The 25,818-nt window shown below is 39.0% G+C and overlaps 2 protein-coding genes across 8 annotated transcripts in view; one reads left to right on the forward strand and one right to left on the reverse strand.

Moving 5' to 3' along the window:
• The window catches only part of TTLL5 (Tubulin tyrosine ligase-like 5), a 289,302-nt gene that overhangs the window by 19,826 nt on the left and 243,658 nt on the right, over positions 1-25,818 (forward strand). For all 7 annotated transcript variants that reach the window (XR_006882456.2, XR_011176837.1, XM_069135010.1 and 4 more), the window contains exon 2: positions 24,882-25,067. Coding sequence is in view for 5 of the 7 variants with exons in the window: in XM_069135010.1 (XP_068991111.1) it covers positions 24,901-25,067 (167 nt within the window). In the remaining 2 variants the exon portion in view is untranslated. The remainder of the gene's footprint in view (positions 1-24,881; positions 25,068-25,818) is intronic.
• On the reverse strand, positions 1,206-1,715 carry LOC138190776 (serine/Arginine-related protein 53-like). The gene has a single exon (XM_069135065.1). It carries the CDS (start codon positions 1,713-1,715, stop codon positions 1,206-1,208), a length of 510 nt encoding a protein of 169 aa, XP_068991166.1.

Consider the following 25,818-nt stretch of genomic DNA (forward strand, 5'->3'; position numbering starts at 1 on the left):
GGGCTCCCATAAGGTGACGTACTCTCGCGAATAATATCGTTATCCTCTAATTCTGCTACCATGATCCTCACTTTATCCCGATCGATTTTAGAGAGGCAGTATGGCCTATGTAAAACGGGAACTTCGGAAGTTAATTCAATTTTTATCTCTGCGCATCCGTTTTACCTAATTCCTTCATTTTCAGAGATATGCTCCGCCGATAACTATTTAGTAGCCTCAACAATCTTGTTCTGTTGATCGCGTCGAGGTATTCACACCAAATATCGTCCTCTTTCACCGCTCCCGCTTGGGCGGCATCTATTGCCTCAACTTCTAATACTTCATCGTTTTTAACCGGTTGATCCAAAGTAAATGTCACCCCAGACGCGTCTGATATAGCCCTAGTACCGGATTTTTGTAAGATATCTCGACCGATGAGAATTTCCTTCGTCAATTGGTTATCGGCAACAATAAAGACTTTTATCTTGAATGATCTCGCTAGACTCTCCCGGATAATCGAGCAGTCGCTTCCCAGATCAACGGTACAGGACTTTTCCCGATTGCCTAGAACGCACCTCTTAAGTGGTTTATTTACTCGGGTTGCCGCAATCCGGCATACATCAAATGCCATCTAGTCATGCTCTCCTCTCGTCTCTCTCCTTTCGCTGCTTTTACGGCATTCTGTCTCAGTATGCCCCAAAATTTGACAAAAACCGCACCTCCCCCTAACTCCGACATTTTTTTCGGTCGCGTGATGGGGGTCCTTTGGCAGCCCCATTTCGTTTTTATTAACCCTATCGCGCCTTGGTTCCGTACAGTTGACTCTCCGGTGCCCCTTCCGCAATTATAACACGCATCGGGGTCAAGACACCCGGACCGAGGTTGAAACTTAACTAGCCCGAAAGGACAGTTCGTGCTCTTTTCGTCCGTTGCATATTTTGTTTCTTTAGGTTTGCCAATCGACACGGATTCTAGACACCGACTCAATTCTGCGAGCGTCCGTTTTTCCGCAGTAATCAAATTTATTTTTAATTGTTCATTGTGGATTCCGTGAACCACGAATTCAACAATCTTTTCCTCCGGGATCTCTAGATTTGCTCGATTAATTCTTTTGACTTTCTCAAAGCAGTACGCTTGTAAATAGTGACCCGGCGTGCTCTTATATGCTACCGCGTATTCAAGCAGTTCCCCGAAATTCTGTTCCCCTGAAAATTGTCTAAGAATTGCTACCGTAAAAGCTTCCCAACTGATAGGAGCACCGCGTACATGTTCACCTTCGCTAACCATTCCTTAGCCGATAAATCCTTTTCTTCCGGATCAAATTCAGGTAATACCTTCTCGTTCACGTAATGATTTGACCGTACCGAACCTGCCTTGATGATAGCCGACAACACCTCAGTTAGCTTCGCAAAATCGGACTTACCCTGAGCTGCGGTACCCCCCACCGGACTCCTGCTCGCAGATCCACGAGTCAGGTAACTCGGCGACCGACTCCTGCTCCTCGTCTGAGTGCGCCGCTGGCGTTCTCCGCAACGACGGTTGCTGTCAGATCCTGAAGCCTCTCTTCTATGACGGGTGCGATCCGAGAGCTTCCTGTACCAGCTTCGGCGATGACTGCTGGCCCCTGAACCCTGTCGTTTCGGGCGACACGAAGGCGATCTCAGTCGCTGCCCATCGTCATCCCTCGTCCTTCTAGATTCCCCGTTACGGTCTCTCTTGCTCGACTTGGGTGACATATTGTTCTATTCTCCGGTCGTAACACTTTCACTTTGATAACTCACACTTGTGGCTTTCAGATTTCGCAATTTCGAACGTAGATCGTGGTATATCCCACTTCTGATCTGTAGAAGGTACTTTATTTTAGCAGGAACTTTATTTAACAGATTTAAAATTGTTGAGAATATTGAGGTTTCGGCTTGATCCGTCTCGTGTCCTGGCTAACAGTCGAATGCTTCCAGGACCGCCTTCTATATATCTAACGAAATTAATATCTAACCTTAGATAGCCTTAAATAAATTGCTTTTAATTTTCATAAATGACCGTTCGACTATTAATCGTCGGGGGTGCGCCATCAAAGACCTACACAAATGATTGCGTGTAAAAAAAACAAAGATATATTACTAAAATAGAAAAATCGTAAGTCCATGAGGAAATTCCCTCGGCTTGGGGAAATTCTCCAGGGACGGAAAAATGCTCTAGGGATATTCGAGAACCATACTCGTTTAATTTCTTTCCAAATACACGGTATGGAGGAAGCGGTAATAAACACGCGCCAACGACCAACAAACGATTACATATGTATATATAACATGGGATCTAGTAAGAAGTACGGCCAAGGAGTGGCCACCGTCACTTAAGGAAGTAACGCAGGAAATAGAATTGATGGACAGAAAAATACCAAACTTGGCAGAATGTTCGATTATAATGTAAAAAGAACTCATACAAATTTTTACGATCCGAGGTGGGTTTTTACGCGAGATATTTGTAATTCTTTTTATATCTTTACAAGCCACTTCAACATAGCCTCTTATGAGAAATGACGGACTTAGCTGCACATTATTCCTTATATCTCCGTAATTGATGGATAGATCAGAATGAAATGTAAACAGCAGAGAGATGAAGTACTCAGAATCATTTATTCGGCTTAAAAATATTCAAAGGTGACTTATGATAGGAATAATAAAAACAATAAAAACTAATAATAGCGAATTTTCGGACCCTCGCTAAAAATATTGCATCGTCGCATATTCGAGGTTATGAGCGCGCATTTTGAAATTTCAACATATGTGACAGCTCGTGCAGGCTATTACATTTTTTATAATTCTTCGTTTTTTGTTTACCCGACATATTTTACCTTTCCAATAAAACATTCGCTTCTTTTCTTTAGGCATATCGAACTGGCGCTTAAAAGAAATTCACTGATACCGCTGATGAGCTGTCGACGGCATATTTGACACACATATACACGCGCGCACAATCAATGAAAAGCGACGTTGCCAGATTAAGTACTACTTAGGTCAAACCACGGGCAAATGTTTTTATGATTAGGTGGGTAGTTGCGTTGCTTCCTTAAATGTTCGAGGTGATTTTGAAAAATTTTGAACCTTTACTCTGTAACATGGTTTTCAGTGTACGTTGGCTGCCACATGCGGTCTTTTGCGTCTTACCCTTATGTTGGCTATTTTAAGTCCTTTGAAAATTCTGAAAAATATTCATGCATGTTTTTGAGGCGTCTAGTTGAAGATCCAATAGTTATTTTACTGAATTATTTATTTACAAAAAAATTCAATAACAAAGTGTCCACGGAAAATTAAATATTTTACTTTTTTTAAAGAAATTCACATTTTGCAACAAGTTGATGCAATTTAATGATGTTAGTGGCAGGGTTAAATTGAATAATTATATTTTTAAGAAAAAAATAGGCGGAGTTGATAAAAGTAATTAAATGCTCAATTCAACCTCAAAATTGAGTATTTAATGATCGGGAAAATATGGGTATCTTGTAATACAAATTCAAAAAATTACTCTATTTGTTAATTTTTTTTTGTGGGAAATCACAGAAAATTATTTGTTTAACATTTTCATCAATTATACAACAATTATACAAAATAATCTTTGCAACCAGTACATTTATGGTGCTCACAAACTGGTCTTTTGCACTTGGCGCATACAACATTTGTGTTACAATCGGTACCTCTTGCGCATAAGTGGCCACGAATTCTCTTTTCTTTATTCCTTCTTACTCTGGATCTTCTTCAGGCGCTGACTTCTCAGGTATGTCAAATATGTTGCGTATTTGAAATTTAATTAATCCAGGAACTTGTGGCAGTACCACTCTCTTCTCGGCAAATGGCTTGATTAAAGAGATGGATAGGTAATGTAAAAAATAATTTCGCCTTTCGCGAATTAATCGAATTGGCTGCCGTAATTGAAACAACAAAATATTACATTTCAAAGTAACATTAGCTCACTAAGTGTTATCGCAAAACAAAATCTCACTCATCCTAATTAGATGCGGTAATCGCCATGAAATCCTAAAATCTAAGTAATTAGCATTATAAACGCGATGCTTTCGAACTCCCAACTTAACAAAACTATGTAAACTACCTAATTCTACTACTAACAAGGGGAGTGTCAAACTTGGGAATCACAGATTTCCATCACTTTTATATATATTGTAGGGCAGGGTCCCCTCAATAAATATATAAAGCGGCAAGACGCCATTCGTTTTTATTATTGAGAAATTTCAACTCAAAGTTCTATATGTAACTTAAGTAGATGGAACCTTTTTACCGGTTGTAGCAATAGTTCCGTGGCGTAGCGGTAACGCTCTTGCTTACTGAGCGACTTTATTTTTGATAATATTGATTACTTTGTTATTATAATTATTACAAATCCTATTTTTATCATTTTTTGTATTTTTTCCTAACTTGAAAATAAAAAAATAATTTATAGAAATATTAATTATTAATTATTTATTTTTGTATTAAATAATTTATAAAAAAAAAAAAAAAAAAGTAACTAACGGAACTTGAACAGCCGTTCGGTCCCTCAGTAAGCAAGAGCGTTACCGCTACGCCACGGAACTATTGCTGCAACCGGTAAAAAGGTTCCTTCTACTTAAGTTACATATAGAACTTTGAGTTGAAATTTCTCAATAATCTGAGAAAGAGAAGAAGAGAAGAAATCTGTGATTCCCAAGTTTGACACTCCCCTTGTAAGACTAACTACCTAAAACTCGTACTACGTCCCAATGGACACACGATAGTATATGATACGTCAAATATACATAAGGGTGGTTTAATTCGAGTATAAGTAGAAATTATAAACGTTCAGAAATCTACGTTGCATAAACTGGTAGGTATTACACAGCAGCGATAAACGTTCAGACTGCGTTTTCAGAACTCCATCTGTTTATTATACGTTCAAAAATGAACAACTTGATGACGTATAAATATAAATTACAACATTCGTTTATCTCACTGACGAAAAAGCATTGATTAACCGTATATGTTGCAACTGTATCGACTTGCTGCCTTCTACCGTTTACTTTCGACCATAATTATCGTTTTATCAACCCTGATGATCAACGTTAAAAGTAGTGGTTGCAATAACATGTATCACTAGTCGATAATACGTATGGATTATATATCTGACATCTACGACTATTAAACTATAGTGTTGGTACGCTTACCAATCTACATCTTATAAATTAGTGAATAATATACGGCAGCAGCGAGGGTTGTTAAAACGGTTAAGGTGCACCACCGTTTTATTAAACGCTTAAAAATCAGCAACTTTATTTGGTACCATTAAAAATTTTAACATTCGTATATCTCACTGACGAAAAAGCGTTGAATCATCGCATGTTTATCAATTGTATCGACTTGCAACCTTCTACTGTTTACTTTCGAACATAGTTATCGTTTCATCAACTCTGATGATCAACGTTAAAAATAGTGGTTGCAACAACGTATATCATTCCTCGATATTACGTATTTTGTATACCTTACAAATATGACTTTCAAACGTTAATTCTACATCCAACCATTATGTAAGTAGGTATGTCCATTTCTGTGAGGTAGGGAAGCATAACATATAGTTGTTCCGAAAATGATATAGTAACTTCTAATTTAACGATTTAGTGAAATGTATGCTTTACCTTACAATAGACAGTGTGAACGTTACTCCATGCCTTAAGTCAACTTGTGAATCTGCTCAAGTTGTGCGTGTCCAAATTTAATACAAAATACTTCACAGTATCCGATTTCAGCAAAGCCCAAAATATTGCCATGTTAAGTTTGGGATAAATAATCAAATTTTCAACTTCAGACAATTGCCTGTGAATGTACTGACTATCTAACAATTTACTAAATTTTGGAAGTAAATGTTCTTGTAAATTCATTTAAAATTGTATTGTGAGTGCGAATTCTGAAACTATAATCTTATTGATGAGTGTTCAATGACTGTATCGTTTGTCATACCCGTGTCGACCGTACATTGTTTTATGAATCAAATAAAGTCAGGGATTCCCACGAAGTAGTGCGGCGTAGTAGGTACGGAGTCCGACTAGTAATCCGATCATTGCGACAAAATAATGCGTAAGGTTTTCCAATCGATCTGAAATGCATTTTCAACAATTGTAGCTAATGATAAGTTGCTGAAATGGTGTCTGCGCTCACAAAAAATCATCAACATCAAAAATCTATGGATTTCTAATATATTTTTTTTTTCATTCCACAGTTTTAGTATACATTCACGTATCAAAATGGGTGAACAAACGTAAAAAATAACGTTAATCTACCATCATCTAGTGGTAGTCTTGATGGTCATATGATACGTATAAGATACGTATCTCATATACATTAACAACTGGGTTACTATTATACATGAATCGGAGCGACGTTCTTGAAGCGTATAAATACGATTGATATTATACTCACACAAATATCCGTTTTGAAAACCTTCTGACAATATGCGGCGTATAAGAATTGGTTAATAAAGGTTGAACATAACGTTTATGTGGCGGACATTCTGAAGACTGTTATCCGTGCTTAATGAACGTTTTCTAAACTTATGGTTCATACTCTTTCTCAACGTTTATTATACTATCGTGTGTTTATTGGCATGCCTCAAATATTCAAACTCATCGCTAGGGCTCGAATAGATATGTATTAAAAATTACAAAATATGTACATATAATATAGATTTGAAAGACTAAAATATGGGAAAAATATGGAGTAAAAAGCAACAACTGTTGTCGAGTAGAACATACTTTATTTTGACAAAAAAACTATCTACTCAACGATAGTTGTTATTCTTCACTCCACATTTTTTTCCATAAGTAAATATTATACGTACATATTTTGTAATTGTCAATACATATTTATTCGGGCCCTACTTACCACAAATCTCAAACAAACTTGTTACTACCCTACACTTAGCGTGATCCGTAATTATAAATTATTGACGATACAATAATAACGTACTTCCGACGTGAAGTTACTGAACAAAGAAATCTAATTATTTATCTAACAAACTAAAACGGCTCATACGCTTCTCGCATAATCTTCGATGCAATTGTAGCACATTCAGTTTTAGCTAATATTAACAACGTACTCAAAGGAAAATACCGTATAATCTACGAACGTGACTTGACCCAGCACAACAGAATTATGGTTGTACGTAATGTACAATAAAAAGAATTCTTCACAAGATTGTAATTGTAATTTTCTGCAAATAGTACTGATTAATCGTAAACGCGCAACTCAAGATACGGTCATCAGGTACGGGGATCGGCAAACGAATTTCGAGCACATTTCGTATTCGTAATTCCAAAATGGCTTTCCGTTACATCGGCATGCAGTGATTAAGTTGCTCTTAAAATTCGATCGCCAAACCGGAGAGATCCGCGTTGAAGCAAGCCGATAGATTTTGAATCACTCTAGTTCTAGCGTTTGCTTAAGACAGGTATGTTTGAAATCAAGTTTCTCTCTTTTGGAGTTGCGGAATTTTGAAGGTGTTGCCACAGAAGAGTTACGTGATATCACGCCTTACAAGAACTGCTAACAATCGTTTCAAAATCAATTTTGCCTAGTGCGCAATCTGACGCGTACCTGACGGATCGTTTCGATGCAGAGCTTATCAATAGTTATCAGCCATTTGGTAGTGAGTGGGGTTAGATGATCTCTTGTCGCTAGTTGAATCGCCGAATTTCGCGATGAGCAGCGTGCAAGGGGAAAGGTCGGGGAGAGGCTATGGCTCGCCGGCCACCAGCGGGATTCTCTTCCACCTTGGACTCCCTCGTTGCGGGGATCTGCGTTGGCTCCCCCTCCGCAGCCTCGACAGCCTTCGTTTGAAATTGGCGCCATTCCGCTACTCCGTAATTTTTTCGTGATTGTCACGGACTTCTTGCTTGATGCCGACGAAACTCGAAGAACAAAAAGAAACCAAAAATTTGAAATAAACCTTGTTCGATATCATGTAAATTGTCCCTTCACGGAATTTCGGATGTTTGACACCCGTTCTGGCGCTCGTTTCCTCACGTTCTTTGTAATTTACCGTAATTGGTTTGCGAAAATGCTAATTTTAGGTCCCACTAAGGTTCAGAGAGCTTCTTGTAACATGCATTCGAAATGCCACGTTACAATACTTGACCTGTTCTGTATGTTGATCTGCGCATAACGTTCTAAATAATCTTCTAAGCTCTCTCATCGTTCGTTCTGTTAGATTCAATTCAAGGTGTCTAATTGATCAAAGGTTTTCTTGAATTCCTTTCTCCTCTAGTCGTTTTCACGACATTTTTTTAAGTGATGTTTTAGTAATTTATTCAATGTACTGATTGTGGTCGCATTCTCTATATAATATAAACTAACGTATTTTGTGTATGCATCTAGAACTACTATGAGGTATTGTATTCTCACTACAGATCTTGAAAGGGGTTCATAAAAATCAGGTGTTAATAGTTCGTTTCGTTTTTCGGCCCTGTCTATTTGATATCGCGCTTTTATATTTGCATCATTAGCTTTACTCCTTGACATAAATCGCATTTACTCTCATATCTTTTGATATCAGCTCTCACGACTTTCCTATGTTGTAAATTATTTATGTATTGAAATTTTTCAAAAATACCAGGGTGTTCAAGTTGTTCGTGAATACACAAATACGTTCTGGTCTTATTAGTACACTAATGCGTTGACGAGTTATAAAATTCCAAAGTTCAAAAGAAAAAATTTCCCATGCCATTCAAATGGAAAATAGAAAATCGCGATTAGACACCTCTAACTAATAATATTAAGAAACAAAAATTGGACAGCATTCTTTTTTTTATCATTTGAAACGATATTTTTAACTTGAATTATGAAAAAAAATACCCAATTTTTTTTGGTACAGTAACAGTAACACTTATTTCTGATGGTTAATTAATTTGTCTTCCCTTTATTTCGTTATCCTCAAATGCAAGATCCGATCGGACCTCTTGTTTCTGGGCGGACTTTCGATACTTTTGATGTTTCCAAAACGAAAAAGGAGGTGAAGAATCATGCTAAATCTTCAGTTGCTTCTGGCTTTTCGTTGCGAGCACATCTTTGTTAAATTTCGTGACCTGATTAAAATATAGTTTGCCCGTAAATTAGAGTTCTGTTTCGAAGATTTCGCGAGCACAAGTATTGTATACAATACATGTAGTATCAACGGTGTGTCTGTTCGTCGTATAAATAAAATAGTGTAAGTGACGTAAACAGTCAACGGTGTATATAAAAGTGCATTAGATCAATATAAATACTATAGCTAAGCAATAATGAAGCGCGGTAGGCCTTGCACATACGATAAAGACATCATTATCGCGGCCGTGAAGGCGCGTAAATTGGAAGTATTGTCGGGAGAAAGAAGAATCGTGTCTAGATATGACGACATATGGAAAGTGCTCTCAGACGAACTGAATAATATAATAACACCACATGCATTGTTCACTTTTGTGACGAATAATCGCCATGGCATTAAAGATTTTTTAATCTCTCCGCCTGAGCCTGATGCAAGTGGAAATTTTCGAAGTTTCTGTTCACGATGAATCATCGAATGTTTTTGAATCGTCGACAGCATTTGTAAATGAAGAACATGATGAAGAATTATTGGACATTGAATTTGACAAGGCTGAACTTGAAATATTATTGATTAAAAAACAATACGGCCGATCAGAGAAAGATAGACCTCAGAATGCGTTCCGAGAATATATAGTTTTACAGCCTGGTAAATGGCAAGAAGCGATCACGAAAAAGCTGTGGGAAGTCTGTAAAAAAAAAACGTGCGTTTCAGTTCAAACGTAACAAAGTATACAACAACAAATTTGAAGTCTTTAGTAAATGTAATTGCGGTTCGGTTTTAAAAGGCTCGATAAAACGTTTGAATCTTAGTTCCGAAAACAATACAATGACGTGTGAAATTACCAGTGGTGACGGAACGTGCGGAATACGGTATTTAAGAGAGCCAATTCGATCTGAGGTTGGTAAAACGTTATTCGAAAGAAACAAGACAGCGGAAGTATATCGGGCGGAAGAAGCCGACCGACTTATGTCACCTGGCGATCCAGAACCTCCGCATTTATATGAAGTCGAAGCATTGCGAAAAGCAAAAGAAACATACCAAACATCGCTTACACTACATAAAAATCCGGTTATGTCCATCTTGCTTGCGAAATTGTCATCATTGAAATATGTTATCCATAATATCGGTTTGAGTCCATTCTACGTACACTATTGGTCCAACTTACAGACGAATGTCTACAAGCAATATGCTATTTCCGAGCCGTCTTCTGTTGCCATAGACGCCACAGGTAGCATAATTCGCAAACTTAATCTTCCTGATCGATCCAAGTCACATCACGTTTTTCTGTACACGTGTGTTGTCAATTCCTGCAACAGTCCAAAATTCCCAGTCACACAAATGATCAGCGAAAGTCATACAACAGTGTCAATATGGTACTGGTTAATGGAATGTGTGGGTACCGGTACTCCACCCCCGAAAGAAGTCACTTGCGACGCATCGAAGGCGTTGTTATTGGCTACTACAAGAGCGTTCACTAATTGTTCTTATATTGAAGAGTATGCTGGTGAATGCTGGGGTACGTGCGCTACACCATCGTGTTATATTCGCATAGATGTCGCTCATTTTATTAAGACGTATTCCAATTTTCTCAAAGTGGCCATTAACCAAAAAATAAAAACATTTTATTTAGCGGCATTGGGACAACTTATACTTACCCGCACGATTTGCGATGCAGAGAATATACTATTTGCTATTTTGGCTATTGCCAGGAGCAAGACCGAAGGCTCCCTCGTTGATGGACAACTATCAACATGTGAAACACAGAAGCATATGTTCAACGACATCTTCAGAGACGTTGTCCCTGATATCAACTTCTCTCAAGATTTGGAACAAGGTGTCGACGAGAGCAGTCTTCTAGAGGACACCGAATGTACTGGCGAACATAATCCCTGGCATACTTGGGCGATGAATGTGTCCAATAAGGTGGCGTTAGTATCTCGTGATACAGGAGATAGAGTAAACGCACATTTCCTACCGGAATTGGCTGATCGGATACTGAAGGATATGAAATGGTTTCTTTTATGGTCTTGCATCAGTCGCGATCGGTTTGGCTACGGTAGGATCCCGGCATCTAGTGCAGCAGTTGAATCCGAGTTCAACAGTATTAAAACAAGACTGCTTTCCAACATGACATTGCCGATCCGTGCTGACATTTTTCTAAAAAAGCACATGGAATTCATCAGTGGTCGGTTGAAATTAGTAAATGCTGAGGTAGAAAAAACCAAAAGTAACACTGCAGATGATCTTTTAGAAGTGGAAGTATTTGTAGAACCGGATTTACTCGATAAGCAAGTTGAATCGAAATGCCCGGCTTGCGCAATGGGTGACAAGCCCTCCGGAGCGCATATTTGCGCAATATGTGGGTTATTTGTTAATGCTCTCGATTTGTGTTCAAAGCCGATGCCAGGAGAGGAAGAAGGTTACGGCCAGAGGCGACTCTGCAGTTCTTGCTCGGAAATTTCAGGGAAAGCCGTTATTGATATAGTAAATTCCCGCGAGCAAGAGAACTGGCGTGGACTGTCTGTACAACCCCCGAAGAAGTCGCGATACCTGCAAAAGAGTTTTACGGAAAATGAATTTCTTTTACACGGCAAAATAAAAAAGGTTCCGATTATAAAAAATGGCAGTTCGTTGACATTACAGGCAACCAATTTAAAAGGAAAAAAGATAACTGACGAATACCTGTGCGTTTGATAGTATGTATCAAATTTTTTTGACTAGCGTATTTGACAGCATCCGGTTTAAAGACGAATGTTGTAAATTAGCATTATTTTTTTGTATTGCTTTATTTTCATCCTTAAGGTCCTAAAAATATTAAAAACCATGCAGACATTGGGGATTGTCATAGGAATAAATAGTAAAAACTTTGCTGCGAAGACAGACGATAAACGCATCACAACAGCGGAGGCGAATCTATCAGTGTTGGTGAAAAAGGCCAGAATTGACAAAATGAGCAACAAAGTTCAGCAAAACATGCTTTTTGAACATGAGGAAGAAATCCTGTATGGTGCGGGAATAGCTGATTAGATGTGAGTGTCAAAAAAAACAAACATTGTATACGATTTTTTCTTCGTCAAACTTTAAACGCGTTTTTCTCGAGACACCTTTTTTTTTGCGCGCGGGGTGCGATTCCGCTTCGACGACTACACCGATTTCGACGTTTGGCGGCTCAAATTGAAGCTTATTCAATTTAGGGGGCCTTCAGGAAGCGTTTTTTGTCAAAAAAAAATGTTCAGTATTGTTTTTTTTAACGTTAAAACAAATAAAAAGAGGCAAAAAAGGTGTTTTTTTTCAAAGGGTCCCCATTTTTTCTAAAAAGGGTTTTTTGAAAATCGTAAATTCATAAGGCCCCCCAAATTTCATCTACTTTAAGATTTTTTTTTGGTTTTTTCGTTTCGGATCACTTGACAGGGCTGTAGAGTGCCCCGCGCACACTGTCCACCGCCGCGCACGACCGTCGTCAGTGAGGGCTGGAGCTGCCATTTTGTATTATTTTTACTCGAAAAAATTTTGTAAACTTTTTAAAATATAGACAAATAAATGCCACAAAAGTATTTAAAAAAAATACGTATGTACTCTCAAAAAAAAATCATGAAATTACGCACATTTTCGGGCCTCTGGACTAGAACCTCCCCTTAATTCATGATTGCCAGAACGTTGCACCGTTATTGACACAGTCCCAGACCTTTATTCATTAATAAATAGAAAACCCCAGTAATTTTCTAAAGACTGAAATTTTAATGTTATTACTTGGATATCAGAAGAAGCATAATAAATTGATGTTTTAGAGCATGCTGTAGTCAGTCTTTATCGAACAAATTATCGATTTATTAAAGCATGACAAATCAATCGGAAATATCGATGCAATGCGGGTTTATTCGATGAAATATAAAAGAAAGCCACTGAAATTCGCCTAAATATAGAAAAACGCGCGGTTTTTCAATCGTGAAGTGTGAACACGTCACTTTTAGTAGAATACAGAAGTTTTGGTATATATATGTTCAGTATTTCATGAAAAATGGCACTCAATTATATGTTTTCGCATCAGTGTTATGTAGGCGTTGTGATGAATACAAACAAGTGACATGCCCACACTTCGCGATGGAGTAAGCGCTCGTTTTTCTATATTTGGGCGAGTTACACAGGCTTTTCTTCATATTCATGAAATGAAACCTTATAACATCGATATTTCCGATTAATTTGTCATATTTCAAAATATCAATAATTCCGTAGGTATAGACTGTCTACGGTATGCTCTTAATCAATTTAAGTCACAATTCTACCTCACGCGGGACTTCAAAGTACGGGATGACAGTGACCTGATATAGAATAGTGGGGTTAGTTCGCAGTTGGTGGGAAGGTTCCATCCCGGAAGTAATATTTGTCGTTTCGGATTACACATTTTGTCAATAATTTCGAGCAATTTATCGATAAACAGATTTAATGTATAATATAGTATCTCCTTAATTTTTTTACGTTAATGTAATATAAGTAGATGAAAATATAATAAATATATGAAAGTACATACCTAATGACTAGTAAATATGGAACTCAATAATGATAATTAATCAATCTTGTTCGCAGGCAGCTTTGTTATTTGCGACATATTCGACCTTTATTATGCTCATAAATCGCTGAGCATTCTCCAAAAAGAAATTTTTTGATTTCATGCAATTTGAGGGTACTTATCTGGTGACGTTGGATGTATAAGCGGGGGTAGGTCGTTGGGGGTTGGTGCTAAAAAATTGAAGCTCGCATGTTTGGATTGCCCATAATGTACCCATAATTTAGGTATTATCAAATATTTTTTGAAGTTATACTTCTTTAGGCGCGTTATGAAAAACTGATGAGAGTGAAATTTCAAGATGCGCGCGCATCACTGTAACACAAAATTAACAGGATGAAGTTGCCCACTCAACCGAATTCATTAAGTCTCGAAAAAAAGCTAATGTTGGGACGCTTGTCGCCTCTGATCACTGTTTTATATTTATTTATAATATTTATCCACATGGTTTTAGTTTTTACAGTCACAACACGTGTTTTATTTTCATACAAGTGCGAATTATATATGTGGCAATAAAATATATTCAGTAGTGATTTAAATTGAATATTTGAATTAATATTATTTACTATTTGTGAATATTAGTGAAAAAATTGTGCTAAAATACTTTTTCAAGTGCTCCAATATAATTGAGGTTAGTTATCCGTTTGTATTATTTATTGATATAAATTAAAATATCATTATTTAATATAATTAATACTAAACATTATTAAATTATCAATGTTGAATATTTATTATTTAATGATGCCAAAGAAGTATAACTTCTCACGCGCGTACATAAGTACACGCACCCATTTTCTTTTTTCTTTTCCGTTGGTCGGAGGGCTGGGCCCCCCTCTCACTTAAAAACCGGAATTCCTGCTACATCGCTCCTGCTCAAAAATCGAAACTTGAATATTCTGCGTGCTCATAAATTGCTCGTAATTTCTCGGGTATAGATTTTTGATTTTGAGGAGGTGGGGGGGCTAGGTATACAGACGTTGTAGCTTTAAAAGTTTGGTCTGGCAATAAGCGTTCTCACATCACCTCTTCCCTCCCATTTTGTGACCAATTTAACATGTTTGTAATTTCGCACATTCTCCATAGTCTTGCCGAACACCGCGTTGTTCATTAGTTTATAAAAGTTTTTCTCAAATTCATTCCTAGACTGCTTGCGCATGTCGGTGTTGAGAGTGATGTAAGGCTCAAGCCATGAAGATTGTGCAAACTTCAAAATTCTATGCACTTTCGTTAATTTCAATCCTAAACTCAAACACTGTTTCAAATTTCTATAGTGTAATATATACTTTGTTTTGGGATGAAGGGTGGTCGCGAGTTTGGTGATTTTACTACCAGGAGGTGTGAAATGCTCGGGATAAAGAGGTGAATCTTTATGATCCTCGTGGAGGTCTACAGGATATTCTAAATCCACCTTCAGGATGTAACCGATCGGTGAATCGTCCGGGTGAGTTGATATATCGAAGTGATTATGCTCCCACTCGAACGAACCGATCGGTAAATGTGCACTCATAGCCGCACCGCACAGATTATTTACATCAAAATACATGAGATACGATTCCACGTTACTAGAATTAAAATCTTTCCCCATAAACCTGTTATTGGCCTCAGCGTGTCGATTAGAGCATTGCGCTACGCCACCTCGAATGCTCCTTTCAATAAATAACACCATTTCAGGGTCGTCTAAAAGTTGTAAACTTACTTTAGTATGCTTGAGCATCGCGTCAAAAGCAAGTCCCGGTGCTGTATAGTAGTGCAACGGATCTAAACCGTATGTTTTGAAGTAGCTAGCGCGGAAATTTTCGAAAATATCGGTAAGCAAAAGAACATCAGTCTTTAAATATAAATCTGAATAGCCCCCCAATGACTCTAAATGGAATTCCCCCCAAACAGTTTTCGCGTGCTCGTAATTGGCGGCCCTAATATTTGAATTGGTGAGTTGAGAGTAGAAATGTGTCTTTGCAGGTAATCGCGTTTCATCGAGTTTCCTCCAACAATCGACGTATTCATAGGGAAAAACGCCTTTGCGGGTCATCAAACTGCACTGAGTCGGATTATTATAAAATTTACGTGTTATGGGCTTGTCTGCATCATTCAAATATTTGGAAATTTTATCGATGCTGCTAGCCATAAATCGAAACGAATCGATGAATCTCAAGTGCATCATCGTCCCATCAACGCGTTTCGTGAAGGATATATATTTTTCCTTACTTATGGGTAGCAGGGTAATTTCACCTGGAAAAGTTGACGCTAGGGATTTCATTAAAAAGTGAGAATCGTAACCGGACAAATTGTGGAAAACTATTGGAATTGTGCGCGTCTCTCTGAAATTCAAATCACACCGATTATGAGCAGGACCACGATATTTACCCGTGAAGTGACAGTGGTCGTGGCACTTTTTCTCCTCAGGGGTAAACAGCTTTGCGCAAATGTAGCAATTCTTTGCGCGCATGTGACGATCGTGTTGCAATTGGGTAAGAGGCTCCATCGGAATTATGTTTTTGACGCGTGACTCTACTTTAATCGATAAATCTTTAAGCTGCCGCATAAACCAATCTATGCAATCAACGCCACGTTTACTGTGGAACTCCGATAAAGTCTCATCGTACGCGCAATGTACATAGTATGCTACACTGTGCGGGACATGCTTTTGAATTTCACAAGTCTTACGAGTTTCAAATTCATCTACGGGTTCGGGGATTAATATACATTCGAGATCGGCGTATACGACAAACGGAACGGTGCCTTTGTTTTGAAAATTGGAAAATGCTAAATCTCTACACTTGGGAAACTCCATGCGCACTTTATTTAGCATAATACAATCTTGTCGATGATTGTCGTAGGCATGTTTCACGGTAAAGTGGCACAAGCATCCGTCACATAAAAATAGTTGACCATTGTAATCAGACAATTGTTTGCTCACCTATCGGGAAAGATCTTTAATCCAAGCAAAGTGGAATCTCGGTGCAAACTCACCAGTCATATCGTCTTCCGGATTACTCTCAATCATTAGAAGATGAATCGTGTCAATGTTTACGCTATGCAAATTTTTACTCAAATAAATTGGCACGATGACGCTTTTATTCGATTTTGCATGATGCGAAAAAGTTTGAGATTCTATACCGTATACATTGATTCGCAAATTATTCAATCTCTCAAGCTTTTTCACGTCATGTAGAGTAGCAGGAAAATTGATACCTGTAAAGTCCAACTCGGAAATATAGCGACGATAGGTGTGAGTCTTATTGGTGTTGCTGTTGACCGGGTGGAGGGCTGCTGTGACGGACCAGAGAAGACATCTTTCAGCCTCGTTCCTCACGTTGATCACAGCCTTCTTATGTCGAATGTCCTGGGGCAGCTCGATGAATGTTGAAGCCCCCGCGGCGAGAGGCTGGTAGCGGTTAATATTTACAGCGATGTTGAGGATCTCAATCATAGTCCAGCCGGAATCGCGTTGCTCGAAATCTTCCACCTTCACAAGCAGATCACCCCGTGCACGTGTAAACCAGCCATTTATATCGCTCGATAGGAAAAGAATCGCCACGTTGGAAGTGTTGAAGCTCTTAACTTCAGTGGAGATCTCTTCGTGTTTGACATTTTCGAATTTCCACGATAATATGAGGTTAACCTTCAAATTTCCCTCCTCGCGCAGTACCAGCTCCAACTTCTCTGTAACGACGCGCTGCACATCGTCCAGAAAGGCGTCCAAATTTTTATGACGGAGATTTGTGACAACCCCCGTTCGGATTCGGCTGGCAAAAGCACTATCCACGTTGTCCCACTGTACACCCGTAGGAGTACCGATATTTCTACCCATCACCACTACGCACTGCTGCAACTGCTTGATCTTCGTCACCCAAGATTGTAGTAGTGTGATCGTATGTTGGATCCGTATTTTCGCACCAACAGTCGTTCCTCGTTGCATAGAAATATCGCGCAGAACTTGGATATTCGCAATTCCAATATCAGTCCAATGGTTGATGACAGCGTCATTCTCTTCTCCGTGAGGTTGCTCTCTCAACAAATTGTATGTCCCCTCTATCCGCTCTGCAATTCCCATATGCGCTTCGACGGCCATGACTTTGACGCGGTTGATGAAGATATTCAGAAGTGTTCACTTGCACGTTTCGTGTAAAACTGACGAGTCTTCAGATGCACCGTGCATTATACAGTTGAATCTCAAGAATTTAGGGGCGGTGCGCATTGCGTTCTGCGCATCGCGGAGGGAAAAATGACGTCAGAGATGCGATGCGCACTGCGTTCTGCGCATCTCGGAGGGAAAAATGACGTCGGAAACAACTGGGTCCCTTTACCCGACCCGCCATCCCTAAATTTTTGAGTTTTATTGCTCTCCCGGTTTCGCAGAGATGATGCAATTCATGTAAAAAATGACGTCAGAGGCGGCGGGGTCCGCAGTCCCCCTTCCACCATCCCTAAATTTTTGGAGTTTATTGCTTGTTTGAAGTCACCCCGCTTCCGCAGCTGCATCTTGCCTAAAAGCGTGGTAGAACAGGTTTTCACCCCCTCCCCCTCCCCCTCTCCGCGAACGCGCCGCCACCTATGATAGATACCCACCTAAGTATAAAAATCTGCGCAAATGCTGCGAGTAGAGTACCAATGTATAGCTTCCCAAGCATGCGATGAAAATCGGTCAACGAAAAGTAGGTAGTGGGTGGTGCAGGTATAAAAAAATCGGGGCCCAGACCCCTTGCCCGAATACCTACGTTTATGAAGTTCGACGGAAAACAAGTCTCGACAGGAATTATTTTGTGTGTGTGTGTGTGTTAATTTTTGTCTCAGAACCCGACTCTGCGATCCTTAGCCGAAGAAACTATGTTTTGAGGGTTGGCAGAAAAGTCTCTCGAGATGACCCCTTTGAAAGAACTTTTTCTGCGTATTCCGGCGTTACATTGTGACTCACACCGCGAAGTGCACTATCTCCTCAGTGAAGCGACTATTCAAAGATGTGTGGACATCGCGTCATGTCTCCCGCCGCCACCACCGCCACCGCCCGATAGAAATTCGAATAGGGATTTTGAAATTTTCTCGCAGTCGAAAATCTTTCGTGTACGAAAAGTGTTTGGTGAAGCGAGTGGTGGAAAAGTGTTCGTTTGAAGATTTCAAACCCTCCAGATAGGAAAAACGTTGCGAACTGTGAAAAAGCAATCATTCGAAGACTTCAAAACAGCATACTTTGTAAGTACTTTATCATATAACAAGTAATTATATTTTACATCCAAGTTCATATGTCCGCACCATTCATTTTCTATTTCAGGCTGCTCTTTTCACAGATTCTTCACAGCGATTCAATTTTGAAAAAAATGGCATCTCATTCCCATCGCGAGTATGATTCAAGTGATGATGATGATGATGAGTGGGCAATCGTTGATTGGGGTGAGGCCGAGGAGGCTGAGGAAGAGATAATTATATGCTTTTCCGAAGCAACACGCGAGTTCTCGTTGGAGGAGCTTTGGGATCTCGGTGAGGACGCGCGAGCTGCTCGGGTGAGGCCAAACAGCCAACATTATATAAATTACGGTGATATATGTATAGAAATAATTGTAGAAAAATGGGCGAATGAAACTATCGTAATAATTATAGATGTCGAAAATAGCGATGATGATGATGATGATGATGATGATGATGATGATGATGATGATGATGATAATGTTAGCGAGCAGGATAACGATAATGATTTTATGGATTATTTTGAGGAATAAACCACGCTAAATTTACAATTATTGATTATATATTTTTCACAAGTAAAAATTCACAACATTTACATTTTGTATAACGAAAATGGGTGAAAGTTATAAAGATATATATTTGTAATGTATCCTATTTCTAGATTATAATTTTATCGAATAGTAAATTTTTTTAATTCTATGTATAAGCTATGATATAATTGAGATTAATTCTATTGAATATTCTACATATAAACCCGAATATAATTGTATATATTGTAATAAATTCTATTGCTATTTTGGCAGATATTGTCCATATTTTCTATACACACTATTTCAACCTAAACAGTCTTTAATTAGAGGATTTGGTCCATCCACTATATCGCCATCGGGTCCTGGTGTGTAATGTGTGCTACATCTGCGGAAACTTGCAATGACGTAGTCCATTTTCATATTCTCTGGTAGTTTATCCCACGCATCATTGATGGAGTTTGATGCGAACGTGTAGATGAATTCTTTTGGCAAACACGCTATATCCTCAGGTCTCATCGCTCTTAAGCCACCCAATTCTTTGAATAGGTAGAAAGATTTCTCTAGAGAAGCTGTACACTCCTTCGAATACCACTGCTGCAGACGTTGAACGTTTTCCAGCGCACAATCATACGTCACGCGTCGGGATGTATTCACGATTGAGATTTACCGCAATCGAGCCTTCTTCAAATACTTCCGGGACTTAGCGTTTGGGCAGTTTCCATGATTGAAGTCATGCCGGGGTGCTGTTTCCATAAACTTCAGTTTTTCCAGTGTAGGGGGTACAACGTGCAAATCTTCCATATTAATAACTTGCGGCGTACCGTTGAGAATCTCCGTCAGCCATGTTTTCTTCTAGACTCTTTTGACGTACACGTAGCATGCATTTTCAACCATTTCTCTCACAATCTTCGTCACATCCTCGTGAGATTTGTTGCCAGCAATCCATGGTATTCCGTGGTGATTGTGTGTCAACCAGACATTAGTAGCTCTACCTTCAAGTAGTAAGCTTGCCAAATCATAAGGTAGCTTGAAAATGATGTAATCCAGACCCGACCCGTTTACGTTGATGACTGCGACTTCCTTGGGTACAAACTTCATGTTATGGTCTATGAAACATTGCACGTCTAGGATCATCTCCATGGTGCAGAGGGATGGCGTGCTTGATCGTTTCAAATACTTTTAGAAGACTGATTATTCGGTCTCCTGCATATTCGCTTTTACCCTCCCGACGATGGACTTTTTGTGGAAGCGGTGGAGGGGGGAGGTGTGTCAGATTATATTTAAGGCACATAACTGCACGAAAATTCAAACTTGTTGAACTCGCCCCCAAAGTATTTCAACTGTAGACGATTTTCCTCCCCCATATTACACATTTCAGCTACCTGATTCGAATCTTCTTGTAGAACCGTTGTGATTCTCGGTGGTAAGAAGACGTTGTATTCCCCTTCAATCTCAGCCAGAAAACGTACCCCAAATTTCGTTATTAAAAAATAATAAATAAAAATAATTTTGAGGTTATTTCACAAGCGAGAACAGTTCACAATGAGAATACGATGAGAACAGCATGACGATCACGATAGGTATACGCTTTTATATACCACCCCACAACAATTTTCCATCAGACAAGTCTCGACACGCATTTTGTGCGAAGAATTTTTATGGGCCCACCCCCCTTGTCCCAAATTGATTTAAGTGCATCATCACCCGCAAAGTTCATTGTCGGCACCATCTCAAAGAGCAATTTCCTGTAATTTTTTTAATAGATCTAGCGGGTATTTACCCTATCCGATTTATGCGCGACTTTTGCGGCGCCAAACAAGTCTCGACAGGAATTATTTTGTGTGTGTGTGTGTGTGTGCGCGCGTGCGTGCGTGTGTGTGTGTGTGTCAAATCCTATGAAAATAGCCATCTTGCGGCAAACCGCGAAAATCATCAAAGGGGGAGGGGGGAGCGAGGGGTGAACGCCGCGGGCTTAGGGGGGAGCTAGGGGGGTAGCGCCGCGGGTTTAGGGGGGACCAGGGGGGAGCGCCGCCATTTTGTGGTCCAGAACCGGCCTGCCTCGGGCCGAGGGGGGAGCTAGGGGGGAGCTAGGGAAGAGCGCCGCCATCTTTGATCCAGAACTCTTGTATATACACTACTGTTTCGTTCTACATCTTGAGTTATTCGAGTGATACAAAATTTGTCAACTTTCATTTTATCAGTAGAGTTTTTGAAGGTGTTCTGGTAATTTGTAACGCGTGGCAAACGAGACCACAAATATGCTACTCAAAAAATGTTCACATTAAGTCGAAATTTTTTTTGTGTAAGTCGAATAATGCAAATCGCAGAGCAAAACCGATTGAGGTTGTAAGAGTATACTTCCGAGCGTTCGTACAGGAATTGACGGAAAAATATACAAATTTCTGTTTGATCGGTCTTTAGTGAAATGTCTGATATACGTAATTCTTTAGTTTGAAACCCTATGTACTGATCTGAATAGAAAAAAGCTGAGAATGTTGGAAAACTTATAACCTTTCGAGTGAAAATCAAACATTCGTATTATAGGAAGTTTCCTTTTTCTACGATATAAAATAAAACATAAATTAGCATCAGAATTCAAGGTGGTTGTGTTTCTGACATCGTCGTGGGATCGCCTACAAATATTCTTTGCTATTCGGTTAGTGAAATTTATCTGTCACTAATAAGTCGCACAAGTTCGCATAACGATAGATGCGGTGAATACAAAACTTAGTACACGGATTTGAATCAATCATTTTTAGACATCATGTTAACCTTAGTCACTTACACCTATGGAAACCTTCACATTACTTACACGGGGTTACTTGAACCCCAGCCAACGTTGGAACTTCATTACCGTACATAACGTTACGTTATGCACAGTTACGAATTTAACAAAATTCTGAGTTGAAATTTAACAATTCAGAAATAAACTTCAATCTTGGTTTTGGCAAAAAAAAAAAAAAAAAAAAAAAAACGAAAGCGATGGAGGATACTGGAGAAATTTGTGAGCAGAAATAGTAAAACAGTATGCAATACACACGCGGGGTCCCCGAGACCCCAATGTTTGTTGAATCATTCTTTATTTTACTTGCACAAACAACCCTGATCCAAGCGCGCTCACTTTAAAATTGTACGTGAAAGTCGGTTCTAGGGTTAATACTCTTCGAAATAAAAATATCAGATCTCGAATAATACTAATGCTATACATAATTATTGCTAAATAAGATTTTCATCCATTTTGTTTTAAGTGCACCCTACCGTTCTTTACGAGATTGAATTCAATCATTTATGGGCACAAAAATTCTGTATGACCTTGCCTAGTAATAAATATATGGGTCTATCTATCTTCATTTTGCCACCGATAAGGATTGGGTTCTGAAAAGGAAGCACAAATGTATAAAGTGAAAGAGCAAGGCTGACCGTATACGCAGCTCTTCGTGGATAAGCTCCAAATTCACGCCTGCACTGTGTTTCTGAAATCGACACCAAGATATTGCGTGGTACGGTAAATCTTGAGATATTTCGGCAAAATATGTACTCATAACGTGATGCGATGCTTAATCAAAGGCGACTCGACAGAAGTTGTAGAAGTAAATTGAAGATTGTGGCATCTTGTGAACACGATGAGATATGTGTGCGCGCAAAAAATGAAAAGCTCACGTCAGTAAATAAGAATAAAGATTCTCTGGTGATGTAGATTCAACGATGCAGGGGTAACTCGTGAGAGGTTGTAGCATGGCATTCGGAAATGAGTTTTTACGGGGTGGACCGTTCAGGGTTGTAGTTTGAAATTTAGAACCACGATATCTCATTAGCTCACAAGCCACTAAATATTCCACTATGGAAGATTTTTAGAATCCGTCGATTCAAAGACCAGTTCTTTCTTGGAACAAACGGGTTTTCGGGAGTGAATGCTCAGGGGTTGTAGTTAAAAATTCGAAACCACGATATGCTGTCAGCTCATAATTTATTGCATGTTGTACTGTCGAAGATTTCTTAAATATGTTGATATCATGTGAATTTTTCGAACTCGGCGATCGAGCAAGAAGTGACCGAGTTTTGAAGATCTCATACATTTAGGAATGTCATTATAAATTAGCCTGATGATGGCACGCTGGGCCCGCCGAAACATAGTAAAATGAAAATAAAAATATGCAAACCACGCATAGTCAAATACTCTGACCCTCGCCGGCGAATCCTTCCACATATGTTGATATCAAGACTAGTTCTCTCGTAGCGGAAACGGGATTTTTAAGGGTGGGTCGTTAGGGGTTCTAGGTATCGATGCGAGGTAAGTATATCCAAAGAGCTCACAAATAGCTCATCATTCTGAAATTTTTCTCTTTCTATCACTCTGGAGAGGGAGAGGGTGGCTGTGTTCTCACGTACTCAGCCCCCCTAACTAAAAATAATCAATTCTCGCCTAGATGTTTCAGCTCAAAATTCGGAATTATACTGTGCCGATTGCTCATAAATATTTCAAAATTCTGGTATTTTTAATTTTTTGCTACCATATTTTTTCCGCAGTGGGGGGACTGACTATTTACGTACTTGGCCCTCCCACTCAAAATCGCTAATTTTTGCTCGACCGGTTGAGCTCAAAAATCGGGACTTGAATATTCTGAGAGCCCATATATAGCTCGTAATTTTCTATGTATCAATTAATTTTTTTTGTAAAGTGGAGGGGTTAGGTACTTACAATTAGAGGTGTCTATAGTCCGGGTTACACAGCGCGTGGTTCGGCGAGTTTTGCATGTGACTCGGCGCACAACGCGTTACGTGAATGTGAATTATAAAGTGAATAATAACTCAACTTAGGCTAGCCAATAAATTTTGCTGTGCCATAAGCTACAAAAATGTACGGCGAAACTGGATCCGCCACAAATGTGTCAAGTATTCAATATGCAAGAAAACGAAACGAACGAACACTTTATACTTCGATGCTCTATATTTGGACCGCAAAGAAAACATTATACCGACGAAACTACAAGTGCGGCAAAACCTGACAGTGCAATGATTACGGTGCTGAAATTCCAAGATCACAAAATTCTGCAAAGAGTTTACAATTTCGTTATCCAGAATTTAATATTAATAGCATTCGCACTGAATATATAAACATTGTAAGACGATATGTAAGCACCCCTGAACAGTGCCACTCCTCCTTGCTATAGGAGTAACCTTGTACCCCCGATCAGCAATAAAGCAATGCAAATATAAATAAAAATAGATTTAAATACCGATTGCTGAAACAGTTCATACATTTTTGTAAGCTTTTGGGAAAATTAGGGTACAAAAATTCTCAAACAACAAAACGTTAACGAAAATAAACAATTCCATAAGAAGCGGTTATCGTGTAATTAAAAAAACAAAAAAAATGTTGAACGATTTATTTTGCTAAATTGGTATTGTTCGGTAGGTGGGTCTCGTTTCCTTCCTTTACCCGTTATTCCTCAACTGGCCAACAATACCAATTTGTAGTATCACTGTTATAAAATTTTAGACAGCGATTAATTTTGGTGTTACAGACGAACTGTGCGGTCTCAAATGAACCACAACTTGCGGCTCTCAGCGGGTAAACTAGATGGCAAACGTACCAAAGACTCGATGTCGTCATCTAGCTTGTCAGGCACGTCTCAGCTTTCAAGTAGCAGCGATGAAGTCCTGGAACCGCTTGTACACAAGTCTCATAATATCATTAAAAAGTCTGAAAGGTAAGTTGTTTATGTTGTAATCCTTGATGTTTCAATTTATTTAAGTGTATTATTTGACAATTAAAATTTTGCGTCATTAAATGATCAAGGTACTAAGTGCAAGGTAGTAAAACTGCACTGTTGCAGGGTTAGTTGATAATAGTGTCTCGAGCTCGCGGCGTTTCCGCGGTAAAGCTAGATAACTTAAAGTATATTCGGGCAAGCTTACGGCCTAAGGTAAATGTCAAAAAAACAGCCATATCAAGCTGGAACCGCCACATTCGAAAATCGAAAAATCTCCTATGGAATAATTAAGGGCTAATTAAAGGCTAATTAAATGCTCTATTTTCAAATTAAATGCTCCGCGTTTTTTAAAAGAAACCTGTGGCGGTACCAGCTCGACATAAACCTGGAACCACCGCATCGAAAAAAACGGAAAACACCTGAAATTTTGGAAAAATGTTAGGGTCATAATTAAAGGTTAATTAAAGGCTCTTGGGATTCCTCATCTTTGAATTAATTGCTCGGCGTTTTTAAAAAAAAAACCTGTGGTGGTGCCAGCTCGAGATGAACCAGACTTAAAAAAAAACGGGAACGAGGTCAAATTTCAGAAAAATGTGACGGTCATAATTAGAGGTTAAGTAAAGGCTTCCGGAATATCACCCGCTCGAATTAACTGCTCCACCCCCGAGGGGTGGAAACCACCTCAAAACTAGAAGAATCGGTGTAACTCATAGACGCAACAACTTACAGAGTTCGTACAGGCGCCAAA

This window comes from Neodiprion pinetum, chromosome 4 (assembly GCF_021155775.2).
Source record: "Neodiprion pinetum isolate iyNeoPine1 chromosome 4, iyNeoPine1.2, whole genome shotgun sequence".
In the NCBI taxonomy this organism is placed as follows: Eukaryota; Metazoa; Arthropoda; class Insecta; order Hymenoptera; family Diprionidae; genus Neodiprion; species Neodiprion pinetum.